This window comes from Anomaloglossus baeobatrachus, chromosome 12 (assembly GCF_048569485.1).
Source record: "Anomaloglossus baeobatrachus isolate aAnoBae1 chromosome 12, aAnoBae1.hap1, whole genome shotgun sequence".
In the NCBI taxonomy this organism is placed as follows: domain Eukaryota; kingdom Metazoa; phylum Chordata; class Amphibia; order Anura; family Aromobatidae; genus Anomaloglossus; species Anomaloglossus baeobatrachus.
The window spans coordinates 45,214,466-45,232,176 of record NC_134364.1 but is presented as its reverse complement, the minus strand read 5'-3'; the positions used below and the strand labels follow the sequence as shown (position 1 = coordinate 45,232,176).

The window sequence follows — 17,711 nt, the reverse complement described above, 5'->3', positions numbered from 1 at the left end:
TGCAAGTTTTCCCAGCTACAAAGAATGGAGAGGTCTGTAATTGTTATTGTAGGTACACTTCAACTGTGACAGACAGAATAAAAAAAAAATCCAAAAAATCCCATTGTATAATTTTAAAATAATTAATTTGCATTTTATTGCATGAAATAAGTATTTGATACAATAGAAAAATAGAACTTAATATTTGGTAGAAACCTTTGTCTGCTATTAGAGGTCGGACGTTTCCTGTAGATCTTGACCAGGTTTGCACACACTGCAGCAGGGAATTCGGCGACTCCTCCATACAGTTCTTCTCCAGATCTTTCAGGTTTCGGGGCTGTCACTAGGCAACATTGAGTTTCAGCTCCCTCCAGATTTTCTATTGGGTTCAGGTCTGGAGACTGGCGAGACCACTGCAGGACCTTGATATGGTTCTTACGGAGCCACTCCTTAGTTCCCCTGGCTATGTGTTTTGGGTCATTGTCATGCTAGAAGACCCAGGCACAACCCATCTTCAATGCTCTTACTGAGGGAAGGAGGTTGTTGGTCAAAATCTCGCGATACATGACTCCATCCATCCTCCCTTCAATACAGTGCAGTCATCGTGTTCCCTTTGCAGAAAAGCAGCACCCCCAAAGTATGATGTTTCCACCTCATGCTTCACAATTGGGACAGTGTTCTTGAGGTTGTACTCCTCCTTCTTCCTACAATCACGGCAAGTGGAGTTCATTCCAAAAAGTTCTATTTTGGTCTCATCTGACCACATGACCTTCTCCCATGCCTCCTCTGGATCATTTAAATGGTCATTGGTGAACTTCAAACGGGCCTGGACCTGTGCTGGCCTGAGCAGGGGGACCTTGCATGCCCTGCAAGATTTTAATCAATGACAGCCTAGTGTTACTAATAGTAATCTTTGAGACTGTGGTCCCAGCTCTCTTCAGGTCATTGACCAGTTCCTCCTGTGTAGTTCTGGGATGATTGCTGACCTTTCTCCGAATCATCCTTACCCCACAAGGCGAGATCTTGCATGGAGTTGCAGACCCAGCAAGATTGACAGTCATCTTCTGTTTCTTCCATTTTCTAATAATTGCACCAACAGTTGTTGCCTTCTCACCAGCTGCTTGCCTCTTATTGTCCTGTAGCTCATCCCAGCCTTGTGCAGGTCTACAATTTTGTCCCTGGCGTCCTTAGGCTATGTGCACACGCTGTGGATTTACCGCGGATTTTACTGCGGATTTTCCACGGATTTGCTGCAGAAAATGTGTCTAACATTTCTGCAGTCAATCCCCAGCAAAACCTATGGGTATAAAAAAAATGCAGTGCACACTGCGTTTTTTTATACTTGCGGATTTACCCGCGGATTTTCCACACTGGAATTAATGTGCATGTCACTACTTTTCTGCAGGTACCTGCGGTTTTTGCCATAGATAATGGTAAAAATCTGCAGGGACCAACCTGCGGAAAAACTGCGGAAAAACCACATGTGGATTTCGTTGCGGTTTTGGTGAGGTTTTCTACCGCAGGTGCGGGATTCTTTAAGAGGGTCTAGATTTTCCTTGAGAAAAAGTCACTATCTATTGCGCACATGGCCTTAAGCCTGCTTTACACGCTGCAATGTATCTTACAATGTGTTGGCGGGGTCACGTCGTAAGTGACGCACATCCGGCATCGTAAGTTACATTGCAGTGTGTGACAGGAACATGTGATTGTGATTGAACGTTAAGACGTTCATCGCATACACATCGTACCTTTCTCTAGAATTGCACGTCAGATTGTTCATCGTACCCGGGGTAGCAGACATTGCAGTGTGTGACACCCCGGGAACGATGAACAGATCTTACCTACGTCCTGCGGCTCCCGGCCCACAATGCGGAAGGAAGGAGGTGGGCGGGATGTTTACGTCCCGCTCAGCTCCGCCCCTCCGCTTCTATTGGCCGGCTGCTGTGTGACGTCGATGTGACGCCGAACGTCCCTCCCACTCCAGGAAGTGGACGTTCGCCGCCCACAGCGAGGTCATATGGAAGGTAAGTACGTGTGACGGGGGTTAATCGTTTGTGCGGCATGTTCAACAAATTGAACATGCTACACATACGATGGGGGCGTTGCAAATCGCATACGATATCGTATGCGAAATTGCAACGTGTAAAGCAGGCTTTAGACAGGTTTTAGGTATTGGCGATGGTGGAGAGGTTGGAGTGCGATTGATTGAGTGTGTGGACAGGTGTCTTTTATACAGGCAACAAGTTCAAACAGGTGCAATTATTACAGGTGTAGAAAGGCTTCTTAAAGAAAAAATAACAGGTCTGTGAGAGACAGAATTCTTGCTTTTTGGTAGGTGATCACATACTTATTTTATGCAAAAAAAAATGCAAATTAATTATTTAAAAATCATACAATGTGATTTTATGGAATTTTTGGGGGGATTCTGTCTGTCACAGTTGAAATGTACCTACGATAACAATTACAGACCTCTTCATTTTCTGTAGGTGACAAAACTTGCAAAATTGGCAGTGTATCAAATACTTTTTTGATCCACTGTATGTAATAAAACTGTTTAGGAGAGATAGACGGGCACTGCTTGTTCATGTAGAGCAGCGTTTTTCAACCTTTACATTCAGAGCCATATTCAACTCTGCGAGCCCCATCCTCAAGTGACGCTCAGTACCCACCATAACCAGTGTCATGAGAGCCAATGCTTCCCCACAGAAAGCAAATGGAGACCTTGTGCCCCCCTCCCATACAGGCAATATACTTAAAAGAAAGGGCAACCACTTTACCCCCATTCGGTATTCCCGTATCACACACACTGTCGACACTAACTACTGCATCCAGCTTCAAGTGCCTAGTCTGGCCATGTCACCCTATCTCCAGCTCACAATATTTATTTTTCACCCCTGTCCCCTTGCAAGTATATACACACCCAGATGTGCACTTTTCTGCAGGGTGCACTCACAAACGTCACCATCTGCAGGTCTTCTCTTCACAGCTGGTTGCGAGCTCTAACGCTAATGCACCAAACGGGCAGAGGGCCGCGAGCCGCAAATCATGGACCGCGCAGAGGTGTATCTAGGTTTTTGGTGACCCGGGCAAGAATTCAGTTTGCTCCCCAAAGCGGTTTGAGTAGTTACCATGTGACCGCTGAGTCATATGTGATCTGCGCACTTACAGTCACATGCTGACAAGCTGCTCTTTCTAATTCTCTCAATGTTCAGTGAAAAACAGAGAAGGAAGAAGGAAAGCCAGTTGTCCCAAGACCATAAGTATAAAAAACGCATATGATTGGAGTGGCCACGTAATGACTGCTGGAACTAGCAAGCAGAGCTGAATCTTGACAGTGAGTATATTACACACTGTTAGGATTACCATGCTACAATGCTTAATTTTATAATTAAAGGGTTTGTTCAGGTTTAAGATGGAGTTTGCAGTCACTCTAGGTGACTTCAGGTTTCTGAATTCTCACAGTGTGCACAATGCATACTTTTAGGATTTTCCCTTGCAAGCCGTAAGAGTGGACGGTCATGTGAGCACAAGTATGAGATTTGTACACTTTGGCTACATTACGACAAGACATGTCCATCCTCACTCAATTCATTTTCATTGAGCAAGGCCATACATGTCTAGTTGGTACATATTTGCAGTTTTGTGACCTCCCACCCCCACTGCCGGCAACAGAGAATCCTGACAGCCTGCAGTGAGCGCGCTGTGAGAATTAAGAAGTAACTGCAGACTCATCACAAACTTGGACAACACCTTTAATGCTCCCAGCATAAATAAAAACATAGTAACCCTTAACTTGTCAGGCGGCACAACACTTTTTTAACATAGTTATGTATCACGTAATTTTATAAGCTATGGATTCTTACATATGTACAAGATCTGAACCAATAACAGCACAAAAATAAATCATCAGAACCACCAGCAGTATTGAAATATATCACTAGAAGCCCCATCAGTTCAGGAACACAGCATCACAACCGTCATCAGTACAGATATGCATCACCAGAACCACCAGCAGTACAGAAATTAATAAGTAGAACCACCAGCAGTAAAGAAATACATTTATATAACCCCCCTCAGTACAGAAACACAGCATCAAAACCTTCATCAGTACAGGAATATACAACCAAACCACCATCAGTACATGATACATCAATTGTAATGTCAATTGAGACCAGATACATTTGTATCACCTGAACTTACAACTTCCAATATGTCCTTAACAATAGTAAGGACATACTTGGCATTGTTATCAGTCACTGTTTCCCTTAGATGTGCCACAGGACAGGCACATGTGGTACCCAAGTTACAAGTTGGAAACCCCTGATGTAGAGTAAAAGCTAAATAAACCCCATCCATAAACTGTGTGATTTAATATTTTTGCTGATAAATATCAAAATAGGGACATTTCAGGTCAGTTCTAAATTTTCCCCATCTGCCATTAACACAGTTATAGTTTAGACTGGAGGTGGACATGGCAAATAATAAATTAATGTAGCTGTATTCTGACCAATAGATTGCAAAGGTGGACCCAAGCCATAACGGGAGTATCTGATGGAAAATTTCAGGAGTAAAAGAGTGCACTACTCGGCATCTGTCCTACACCACACACAGTGGGAATCTTTGGCTGGCACTGTAGATTGATGATTATGACAATTACTCCAAAGAGCATCTCTGACAGGCATTCAACAGGGAGTTTGTGGCTGACACTCCTATGGGGGCATTTGTGACTAACCTGCTATTATGAGGACATCTGATAGTTTCATGCTGTTATGACCGTGTCTGCAACAGGCAACACAGTTATAAAGGCTTCTATGGCAGCTGGATGCAGTTGTTGGGGCACATGTGGTTAAAGCGAGGCATCTGAGAACATCAGAGTCTAGCTTTTGGAAGCAATAAGGGCCCAATTCATTAAGACCAACATATTTCACACCTGTCTTGATGAGGGGGCAGAGTACAGTACTGATTAATTAGGAAGTGCATGCCGCTTAATGAATCAGGCAAAGGCAAAAATGGAGAGCGCTTCGCCACAAAATCTTACTCCTGTTGGTGACTGGAGTCAGTTTGGCAGCATAAGGAATACCGCTGTTGGTAACGAATGTGTGAAAATTACAAAAATTTTGCACGACCTTGTATTGTGCAAAAATGTTTGACATTTTCCAAACTTGTTATGCCAGACTAATAGCATAAAAGCTTTGATGAATTGAGGCCCAAGATTAAGAATACACCAACATTTTGTATTTCTTCTACTCCAAGGGTGGCACAGCCAATTTTCCAGTGGCCTGCTGATAAAGTACCTGAGGTTCCAGGAAAGTTTGGCTTTTTCTCACCTCAATTTCCAAATCTGTTTGTATTAGATGATGAGTTCCTTAGGGAAGACCATGTAATGAGTCTCATGTAATAAAATGGGTTTTACAGCTTATTAATATAAGTGTATTTTCAGTCTATGTGTACTAGGGATTGCACAGAAACAACAAATGGACACTATAATAAAAAAAAGTATCACAGTATGCACCATCGGACTCAGTGCCATGAATTTTATTATCTAAAACATGTGCCCCTCCATGGTATGCACTAAACCCACATGGACTGCAATCCCGTCTACTTCTTCCATATATAGAGGGTGAAATAAGTATTGAACACATTATCAATTTTTCAAGTAAATGTATTTCTAAAGGTGCTATTGGCATGAATTTCTCATCAGATGATGGTAACAACCCATCCAGTCCCCACAGGCAAAGAAATCAAACCATAAATGTAAGTAAATTTAGTGATGTGTAATAATGAGAAATTACACAGGGAACAAAGTATTGAACACGCATACTGAAATGTATTTAATACTTTATATAAAAGCAATTGTTGGTGATCACAGCTTCAAGACACCTCCTCTATGGAGAAACTAGTCGCATGCATTGCTCAGGTGGAATTTTGGCCCATTCATCCACACAAACACTCTTCAGATCCTGCAGGTCCTGTGGGTTCCTTCTATGAACTCTGAGCTTTAGTTCCTTCCATAAATATTCTATTGGGTCCAGGTCCAGTGATCGGCTTGGCAATTCTAGCAATTTGATTTTCTTTTTATGAAACAAAGAGTTTCTTTGGTTGTGTATTTGGGATCATTGACTTGTTGAAATGTCCACCCTGGTTTCATCTTTATCATCCTGGTAGATGGCAGCAGATATTTATCAAGATTGTCTCAGTACATTTGTCCATTCATTCTTCCTTGAATGGTATGAAGTTTGCCAGTGCCGTCTGCTAAAAAACAGCCCCACACCATGATGTTCCCACCTCCAAACTTCACTGTGTTTTTCTGGTGATATGCAGTGCATTTTTGCATCCAAACATGGTATGTATTATGGCATCTAAAGGGTTTTCTTTTGGTCTAACCTGATGAGACTATATTCTCCCAGGATTTCACAGGCTTGTTTAACTGATGTTGAGCAAACTTTAAACGCGCTTGAACATGCATTTTGTTCAACAATGGAGTCTTGGGTGATGAGCGTGTATACAGGCCATGGAGGGTGAGTGCATTACTTAAGTTTTTTTATTAAACAATTGTGCCTGCTGGTTCTAGGTCTTTTTGTAGCTCTTCACAGGTGACCATTGGCTCTTAAACCCTTATTAGAGGGGGAAAAAATGATGTGGAAAATTGCAATATCGCTTGCAACAGAGCAATATTCGCAGTGTATAATAGCTGCTAGCGATTGTAATATCATTCGATTCTCGCAAAACAAGATCTTTCAACTTGGTTAACAATTATTGCTTGTCAGCATAAAGTTTAAAGGGTGCTTTACACGAGACGACGGATCGTGCGATGCATCGTCGGGGTCACGGTTTTCGTGACGCACATCCGGCATCATACACGACGTCGTCTCGTGTGAAACCCCTGAGCGACGCAGTATCGCTCACAAATCGTGAGTCGTGTACACGTCGCTCAGTTTCATAATATCGTTTATTTTTACTTGTGCCGGTTGTTCATCGTTCCCGGGGCAGCACACGTCGCTCCGTGTGACACCACGGGAGCGATGAAGTCAGCTTACCTGCGTCCCACGGCTCCCGCCGGCTATGCAGAAGGAAGGAGGTGGGCGGGATGTTTACGTCCCGCTCATCTCCGCCCCTCCGCTTCTATTGGCCGGCGGCTGTGTGACGTCGCTGTGACGCCGAACGTCCCTCCCCATTCAGGAAGTGGACGTTCGCCGCCCACAGCAAGGTCGCTCAGCAGGTAAGTACGTGTGACGGCGGTTTCACGACTTTGTGCGACACGGGCAGCGATTTGCCCGTGACGCACAAACGACAGGGGCGGGTATGATCGATTGTAAAATCGCACAATCGGTTGTCCCATGTAAAGCAGGCTTAACTGTGTAATAAGTCGCTACCACCTCGTAATACATACATTTATGAATGACTAGCGACTTTCCATTGACCACAACAGCGATCTTTCTAGTGAACATTTGCTTGTGTAATAATGAGCTTGTATGCATCATAATGAAGCAATAACTATTCGCTCGTCAATCGCTATAATTAAAAAAATTCCTCTCTAATAGGGCCTTTAGACAACTCTTCTGATAATTGTTTTTACTTCTGTGTCTGAAATCTTGTGGGAAACACCTGGTTTTGGCAGGTTTAGGGTTAAATTATGTTCTTTCCACTTCCGGATTATGGCCCCATCAGTGCTCACTGGAACCTTCAGTGGTTTAGAAATTCTTCTGTAACAAATGGCATTGGTATGTTATCAAGCAACAAGATTGTGAAGGTCTTGAGACAGCTCACTTGTTTTATCTATCATGAGATGTTTTTTGTTTGGCACCTTGGTAATGAGACCCCTTTTTTATAGGCCATCTGTTGAACCAGATGATATTATTTTTCACTTAGTGGAAGGATTGCTTTCCATTTAACACTAGAACTACTGAAGTAGTCATTTTGACTACTTTGCACCATGTATTTCTATATAGGTGTCACGAGTCCAGTAGTTCTAGTGTTAATGATAGATTTCAGCTGGTGTCATGGCTTTCACGGCTTTTTGCACCTCTCCTTATTCATGTGTTCAATACTGGACATCTATGGTTTGATTTCTTTGTCTGTGTGGATTGGATGGGTTGTTACCGACATCTGGTGAGAAAATTATATCAATAGCACCTTTACAAATATATTTACTTATAAAATTGGTGACAGTGTTCAATATTTATTTCATGTGCTGTATAAGTAATCCAATCCTCACGACAGTTATGTGAATAAGACAGGAAAGCAATGTTGTAGTGGAGCAGGCAAGCTTGGAAATATTTCAATCAACATTTAATTTACTAATCTTGCTAATTTGGGATCTGTGAATAGCTCTTCTGAAATAAAAGCTTGTGACCATTTAGAAATCAAATGAATAACTGGACTTATGCTTTCTGTATATAAAGAAATCAGCCAAACTACAGATAAAAAGTGTATATAGTTAGTATACACACTGCTTCTTTTGCATTTTTTATGCCTAAAAATCAGAGCATGAAAATGTATGTGTACTCATTTCTAATACAAGGTACAAGGCAAACTGTGTGTTTAACAGCATTTAAAGAGTTGTGATAAAATCACAGTTATCTCTGCTGCAGATCTAGCAGAGCTCATAATGCTGAGCTGTGTATAACTCCGCCCACATCACTGATTGGTAGGTTTCTGGGTGCACTGTATACTCACAGAAATATGCCAATCAGTGGTGGGGTGGGGTTGCACAGAGGAGGACTATGAGGCACAAGACACTCCAGTAGAGATAATCTCCTTATGATAAAACACTGATTTTATTGGAACAACAACACACTGCCTAGTAAGGGACACATCATTGGAATCAGTCTCTCTTCCCCTACGTCAAACTGCTGTCAAATTAAATAACAAAAGCGTGCTGACAAATTTCCATACAATGGAAATTAATTAATTCAGGTGGGCACCATTAAACGTTTACACCCGACTGCTGCAAAGTTGATGATAGCCGATTGGTGGGGATGCCGGGTATTGGACCCCCACTTGAGGATAGGTGATCAATATTTTACACTCAGACAGCCCAGGCTGATCCTATTGATCAGCCTAAGTGATGCAGCTAATAATAGGTTTTCGTCTGCAGCAAATGAGGCATCACATGCCACCCATGAATTTAATCAGCCATCACTGTATAGAAGTGACAAGCTTGGTAGTATTGATCTTTGCAGCCACTTTCCACAAACTGAATCTTTCACTAGGTTTTTGCCACATAATCTGAGAGCAGCATAATGTAGAGACAGAGACCCTGATTCCAGCCATGTGTCACTTACTGAGCTGCTAAAATCACTGTTTTATCAACAGGAGATTATTACTGGAGGACTAATAAACCTGCTGATATATAGTGATTCATTATCATGAGCTCTATTTACTTACCTCTACCCCCACCAGTGATTGGCAGCTTTCTGTGTACACTATACATGGGCAGAAAGCTGCCAATCAGTAGTGTGGGTAGGGTTACATAGAGCTCAGAATTCAGATAACTGCTAAATTTGCAGCAGATAAAACAGTGATTTTATCAAAACTACAGCAAGCAGCCCATTAACTGATAAATCGCTGCAATCAGGGTTTCTGCCCCTATATTATGCTGCTCTCAGATGGGGTAACAAAAATCTGGTGACAGATTCCCTTTAATAAAGGAGGGTCTGGGGTGGGGAACTCTTCTTTAATATATCTGTATGCCAAATTGGGCATATTGATATTAGTTGTCTAAAGTTGCTATTGTAGGAGTTTCCATAAGCACTTATAAGATTGTATCCCTCAGTTACAAAGTAAACCGTAGTCTATATAGAATTGTAAGTGGATTTTTCCTGTACGCTAATCTCTAAAATATCCTTGTAACTAAATTACTAAAATTATCTGCGCTATGGGAGTGACAGTTCAAAGACAATGAGTGTGACAGCTTGACAGGCAGTGTTTTGCAGTAAGTGATGTATTTTGAGAATTTTGTGAACGCTCCAAGCTTAAAGGGGAACCGAAACCTAAATTCTATGGCTTTGTTTATAACTGTATTAGGAACGTCAGTTTTCCATTATTATAATTCTGGAAGTAAGAGTACACCAATAATCTTTTGAACCTATAATTCCATTAAAAGTACATATATGTTACTACTAGTGGGGCAGACAGGCTTACAACAGGCCGCCCTCCTCACAAAGATTGGGCCTATGGCTGCTTCATGACCCACGTGACACCCCTCCAGGTGCCCCACACATCACTAATCACAGTGTATTTATAGTAAACAAATAGTCAATTTCATTAACTCCTTATCTTATGTACTGCATCACATATATAAAAAAAAAAATACTCAAGTTACAATAATACAACAGTCTAAAGATAGAAAAAGTTTGTAGGATTGCTACTTCCAATAGGTGGCGCTAGAGTTTGTCTCCTTTCCTGGAGAGACAATTTGAATAATTCCCAGATGGGCATTGCAGCTACAAGTCCCCTCACCACTGACAGCCAGACTGGTTTGTCAGGTCCCCGTAAGGAGAATAGTCTTCCCTCGTGGTCCCCACAAAGCTTCTCATAGGCCAGATCAGTTACCCACACTTTGCACTGACGAGGGGCAATCACCCCGAAACACCGTGTCTGCAAATTGGGATTCTGATCTGGCATATATCCTAGGTCATATGAAAAGGCTTGTTAAAAGGCCACTTTTGACTTTTAGGCTATGTGCGCACGTTGCGTCGGAGTACCTGCAGTTTATTCTGCACGTTTTCCTTCCCTTGGTTTTTGACCAAATGGCTTTTGACCATGCGTTTTTACCGCGTTTTTAGTGCGTTTTTAGCGCTTTTTACCTGCGTTTTCACCTGCGTTTCTGCAGATGCGTTTTTGAGATCAAGACACTGAGAAATAAAGTTGAATTAGTCAAAAAGAATGAAAAAAGAGAAAAAAAGTATAAAATTAACTTTTAATAAAACTATATGGGAAATTATCATTTTTAATGAAAAAATAGTGGTTATGCACATTTTATCAGAAAAATAGGTGAAGTTTCTAATTTTTTAACATTTAAATTTTCGGTTATTGTGTGTGTGTAAAGGAACATTAGAACCCATTAAATTTTGTCCAGAAAAGCATGCGTTTTTGGAGCCAAAAACGCAGTGGAAAAGCAGGTAGAAAGCATGAAAAACGCAGGAATTGTGATTTTGGTTGCGTTTTGCCATTTCTCATTGACTCCAATGTTAAGGAAACGCTGCAGAAATGGCAAAAACAACTGACATGCTGCTTCTTTTTCAGCATGGTTTTTGACCACAAATATGCAAATTAAACGCTGCAGAAAAAAAAGCAAAGTGCAGACAGGATTTCTGCTTTTCCCATAGACTTTGCTGGCAATCAAAAACGCATGCGTTTTAGCGCAAAAACGCTGCTGCTTAAAACGCTGCAGAAACGCGGAAAAAAACGCAACGTGCGAACATAGCCTTAGGATTGCTACTGCCAATAGGTGGCGCTAGAGTTTGTCTCCTTTCCTGGAGAGACAATTTACAAAAATGGGCATTCATCTATATTGAAGGGTTGCAAGAATATTGCTACATTTAGAAAAAACCAAACACACCCCAGTAAAGTCTTTAAAAACTGTAATATGTATTTTGAGATGGCAATATTGATTGACTATACTCAGGATAAACTATTAAAAGGGTTACTCCCAAATCCATAGTCATCCCCTAAGCATGGGATAGCGGACAACTTGATGACCGCAGTGACCCCCTGCCATCCTGAGAGCTTCAGTACCAGCAGTTGGACCAACACTGACCAGAAAGTTATCACTTATCTCATCGTGGAAATAACTCTCATTTTCAGATTGGTGGGGAACGGACAACACCACCATTTATCATTCCCTTATTTCTTTTCTTTTTTTGTGGCTGTCCCTGGTATTGCATCTCATTCCCAACCACTTGAAAGAGAGCGTTACGGCCGATGTAATCAGAAGTATCAGAAGTCAGACCCAGGGGCGAACAAGCCATGCACGAGCCTGATAGATAAGAGGGCCACATCTACTTCCAAAGCAGGAGATATTGTGCATGATGATCAGCTATTGGACTACAAAGGGCCCATATACATGTTCTTGCACAACTTTTGTCTATGCCCGTCAGTGGTCAGACTCCTCCTAGCTGATATTGGCTACCTATCCAAAGATGTTCCAGGAAATCCCTCAAATGTGTTAGTTCAGCCTGTTTGGATTCTTTTGATAACAGATTGGTACTTTCACACTTGTGTTCCGCGCAGTCCGTCACTATGGAGAATAGTGCAGTCCGTTAACGCACTGCGCTATTCTCCATAGACTTGTATGGACGACGCACTGTAACGCAAGTGTCAGCGTTGCATCTGTTGGATGACGCAACGTCGTTATTTTGACGCTGCGTCCGGTGGAAGGAACGCAGCATGTAACGTTTTTTTGAGCAGCGCAATCCGTAGGATTTCACTGCGCATGCTCTTTTTTTTTTTTTTAAATCACATAAACTTTATTTTGTCTCTCGGTGGCCGAACGTTCAGCTGAGCGCCCGGCCGCCGGCATGTGAGAGCTCTCAGCTGAGTGCCTGGCCGCCGGCATGTGAGAGCTCTCAGCTGAGTGCCTGGCCGCCGGCATGTGAGAGCTCTCAGCTGAGCGCCCGGCCGCTGGCATGTGAGAGCTCTCAGCTGAGTGCCTGGCCGCCAGCATGTGAGAGCACTCAGCTGAGCGCCCGGCCGCTGGCATGTGAGAGCTCTCAGCTGAGTGCCTGGCCGCCAGCATGTGAGAGCTCTCAGCTGAGCGCCCGGCCGCCGGCATGTGAGAGTGCTCAGCTGAGCGCCCGGCCGCCGGCATGTGAAAGTGCTCAGCTGAGCGCCCGGCCGCCGGCATGTGAGAGCTCTCAGCTGAGCGCCCGGCCGCCGGCATGTGAGAGTGCTCAGCTGAGCGCCCGGCCACCGGCATGTGAGAGCTCTCAGCTGAGTGCCTGGCCGCCGGCATGTGAGAGCTCTCAGCTGAGCGCCCGGCCGCTGGCATGTGAGAGCTCTCAGCTGAGCGCACGGCCGCCGGCTTTTGAGAGCGATCAGCTGAGCGCCCGGCCACCGGGTGATCATCTGATTGTTCACAATAGTCTGCTGCCAGTAAAACTGTAAAGAGGAAAAGAAAATAAAAAAAAATAAAAAAAAAAGCTTTTTGTTGTTTTGTACGATCCGTTGCATCCGTTGTGCCATTATATGCAACACATCCGTTGCATCCGTCACACAACGCAATGCTACGGATGCCATTCAACGCAAGTGTGAAACTAGCCTTAGTTATAAAGTCATGCCATCTAAATGGCATCCATGACACTGTGAACATGGCCTATCATCTATCATGGCCTAGGTTGAACTAGATGGAACTAGGTCTTTTTTCAACCTAAGTAGCTATGTAATCTACATTCACTTAACATTTCAATAGATTCTGTTATTCCCTTTTGCCATTACAGGCTGAAGAAATTTTGCCAATAGTGTTAAAACTGCTGACAAGAATTCCAAGAAAATATTTGCTTTCAGTTATACCGTTTTACATCACATCTCTTAGGTTTTGGGATCCTCCGGTAACATCTAGCTATAAATGACTGAATGATGTTGCAATAATTGCAAATCCGGTAGCTCTATGCTTTGCATCTCTGTGTTGCAGTTACATCACCGCCATTCCATATTAGAAAACACAAGACTGGCAACAACTTTTCATTTACAATCATAGAGGAGTAAATAGTAAATACGTCTTATATTTTCACATTAAAATCCTTTGCGAATTACTTCAAGAAACAACTGGTTGTGATGCTTCAATATCTATAGTGGTAAGTCCAACTTAAAGAAGTCTTTGTATCAATGTGTTCATGTTGCCTCCGATTGCTACTTAAAATGTGGACATATATACATGCGCGCAACTATGTCCGCCATTGGGTTCTGTTGTTGAAGTGTCCCACAGTGGTGTAAAAAACACTGTGGTGTACAGTATACTTATCACTCCTTTCCAATCAATATAAGGTGCAAACGTAGCTTAGAAAGTCTTAAAATGTGTCTGATTTATCATAGAGATATCCCTATTACCCCTTTTAAGCGAGATCATGCCCCTCTTCAGATAGGGCGCAGAAAGTGTCTGAAACACGGCGTAAATATTCAACGTCAAGAAAGAGTTTTTTTGCGGGGAATCTATTCGGGCAGATTTAGCTTGATATATCTCTCCCTGTATGATATCTCAGTGGTGACTTTCTGGCACTACACTTTGGTCACTGATGTATGGCAGCATTATCTATACCTTTAATAAGTTAACAAAAAAAAAAAAATAAGTTATCCCAAATCCGTAGGAAAGGGAACAACTTGCTGATTGCTGGGGGTCCAATCGCTAGGACTCCCAGCGATTAAGCTCTGGAACGCAGCAATTCAGCTCTTGAAGGAAACAGACGAGAGCATGCTCAATCTCCGCTGCATTTATTGTCTGGGGGGGACAGGGTTCCGGTATGAATGGAGTCAATGCCGAGCATGCGCACTTCTGCTCCATTCAAGTTGGGGCTACAGAGTCCCATTCTTGGACTTCCAAAACCCTTTTCCTGCTATCGTCGGGGGAGGCCCAGTGGTCGACCCTCCAGCAAATGCTAAGTTATCTCCAATCCCAATAGAGGGGATATAACTTGAACCCTTTAATTATTATTGTTACCCCTGCTACTCTTAATAGGTGGTGGGGGCCATCTCCTTTTCCTTTGGGGCCCAATGAATTCTAGTTACGTCCCTGTAGGTTATATACAGTACATGTCCCATCTAACCCTAAAAGAAAACACTTTTTGCACTTTTGCTTAAGGAAAATCCACAAGCATGACACTTAAAATAGCAGATCCAGCATCTGCTCGCTCTCCTATTTTCTGCCATAATCTATATCATTGTGACCAATCACTTTTTACGCTTAACAATTATAGATTTTTAAAGGTTAAGGGGCAAAATGATTTAAAAAAATGATTTCATGTCTCTGGCTGGATGCGATCAGGTATTACGAATGCCTTGTTGCCCATCTGTAATTGTTGTCATTGTTTTACATTGTATTTCATCAGACATTTTATTCAAGTACAAAGGTGAGAGGGAGTAGGGGGGATACAATTTTTTTTATGGTTGCATGCAAGTGTTTTGCAAACAGATGTAATGTGCAATGTTTGGACGATTGTTTACAAATAGAACAATGGAAGTATGGTAGCAGTAATCGCTGTGATGCACTTGTCATTTCTACCTATGTACAGTGCAGAAGCATGTAGGGGGGTCAGGAGCGGTACCCTGCTTACCTGTGGATGTGGTCCCCATAGCAACAGGGGGATGCTCTGCCTGCTGAGCTCTGCTGGTCCCCCCTTTCTGGTCCAGAGAGCCCCAGGCGCTGCTTCCTGCAGTATCTCCCTCCTCCTGTAGAAACATCTGAGCAGCCACATCACCTTCCAGCCATCTGCTGACATTCCCAGGATTAGCAGCCATGGTGGGCTGTATCAGTTGCAGTTTATCTCTATGGGAAGCTGCTGGGAACAGGGGGAGAGGGAAGGGAGGGGATGGGTCGGTGCTGCAGTGTCTCCTGGAAGATGCCACAAACACTGGAGCGTTACGCAGGTGCAAATGGCTTGTGTAGTTTCCACTAGTTCCACCTCACCATCACTGCCTGGGCTGACCAATCACAGGCTGGCGATTAGCATAGAACATTTACCGCCCAGCCACCCTTTCAATGCTGGAGCATTGAGTCTGGGATGCGTCTGCATGCACTTCTCTAATGATTTCTCGACAGTTCAAGCGTTAAAGGGTTAACAGCTTAGGGTCTGCAGCATGTATACATGTAAAAAAAAATTTTTTTTTCCCACGATCTGGGAAATGGTCTGTGTCGGTTGCCTTCTTAGTCATGATGACACAGGTATGTGCATGGCATGCTAACATCGTAACCACACACAATCCGATAACGTATCTCCATACCTGCCATCACTTCCTAAATGAACAGATGAATCATAATAATTAGTTCTTTGACACGCGCAGGATTGATTTTCAATTGTCACTGATGACGTGTCGGATCGCCACCAATGCAGCATCTCGATTACAGCTAAATAAAGGGTTAACATGTGCAAATGACTGAAAGGGTTTCGGAGGCAGCGTCGATGTGACAGTCATCATTATAATTGATTCCTATTGATCGTATAAGAAAATGTTTCTATTTGTGGCAAGCTTAAAGGAGTTTTCCCATGGCCCTAGGACACTGGCGGACACAGGGCCCCTGTGCAGTCCAATAACTCATCAAAATGCACAAATCCAGCGACTTTGGAGGTAGAAATAGGCCCCCTTACCTCCTGGGCCCCTGTGCGGCTGCACAGGTTGCACCCATGATATGTCCACCCCTACCCTAGGATATAACATCACTTTATGATCAGCAAGGGTCCAAGCAATAAGTGCCCCCTTATCTAGAAAATGAAAAGGCTCCAGCTCTACTTTAGCAGTGTATCCTCTTCTAAGTTTTATTCTGCAGTGGGCCAAACTTCACGGGGCTGCGCTTTCCCCTGCACAATCAATGGCCTGGGTGAAGTTCTGCAACGATAAGGCGGTAAAGGGGGAGTAATGTTACCCCAATGCTGTGGTCCCTTTATTATGGGGATCAGTGCAGGGTTCGATACTGTACAGGGATACTGTATTTTAGCGATATGCCATCACTTTCTATGAAATGGGAATACCCCTTTTAAATGAATACTTAAAGCAAAAAAAGAATACAGTCGAGGAAGCTTACTAGGAAATATGAGTCAGAATTGTGTCACTGTCTCCAAAAGAGTTTTATTATTTATACTATTCACTTTTGTACCATTGTTTGGCCCAAAATATTGGTTTAAATGTACATTAGCCATAAGGTAGATTAAGGCTACGTTCCCACGATCAGGATTAGTTGAGCTTTTGATGCTGCAGAAACCAAAAAACTGCATCTCCAGATAATCAAGTGTGAACAGAATATATGAAATAAAACTACATTAATGCTATATAGCATATACGTAGAAAAATGAAGGTTCTTTGCTGCAAAATTGGGCAATTTTTGTGAGCCCATCAACTACGCCAAGGCTATGTGCCTTTGATGGGACCTTTAACTTATTTCATGCCTCTCCTGCACTAAAAGTCTACAAATATATGGGCAGGTAGGATCTGGAACTGATTAAAACCATCCGGGGCTGATGGTGTAAGGCTATGTCCGCACGCTGCATCTTTTTCTGACCACAAAGATGCAGCGTTTTTGGCCCCCCAAAAAATGCACAAAAACGCACACCCACAGGAAAAACGCATAAAAAAACACATGCGTTTGTGCGTGTTTTGATGCGTTTTTTGCTGCATTTTTGTCCAATGCATTCAATGGGTGAAAAACGCAGTGAAAAATGCAAAAAGAATTGACATGCTACCTTTGTGGTCACCACAAAGACGCAGCCAAAAAAACTGCAATGTGCGGACAGCAAAAATGAAATCTCATAGACTTTGCTGTGGAAGGAAATTCATGCAGTTTTGAGACCAAAACTGCACCCAGAAAACGCGGCAAAAAACGCAGCGTGTGCACATAGCCTAAATGTACATCAGCCATGATTAAGGCTACGTTCCCACGATCAGTTTGAGTTTTTGATGCTGCAAAATTTTTCGCACCTTAGTTTACTTGTGTTTTTATCCCATTTTTGATGCTGTTTGTTTTTGAAACTTGATGGTATTGACAACATTAGCTGCGGATTATATGTACTTATATGTATTATATG

General features: G+C 42.8%; 1 protein-coding gene across 1 annotated transcript in view; it reads right to left on the bottom strand.

Moving 5' to 3' along the window:
• Window positions 1-15,573, bottom strand: part of RTN1 (reticulon 1) — a 293,390-nt gene extending 277,817 nt beyond the window's left edge. Inside the window, exon 1 of the mRNA XM_075330280.1 lies at window positions 15,249-15,573. Within this exon, the coding sequence (XP_075186395.1) occupies window positions 15,249-15,432 (184 nt within the window). The 5' untranslated portion in view covers window positions 15,433-15,573. The remainder of the gene's footprint in view (window positions 1-15,248) is intronic.
• Window positions 15,574-17,711: the final 2,138 nt, after the last annotated feature.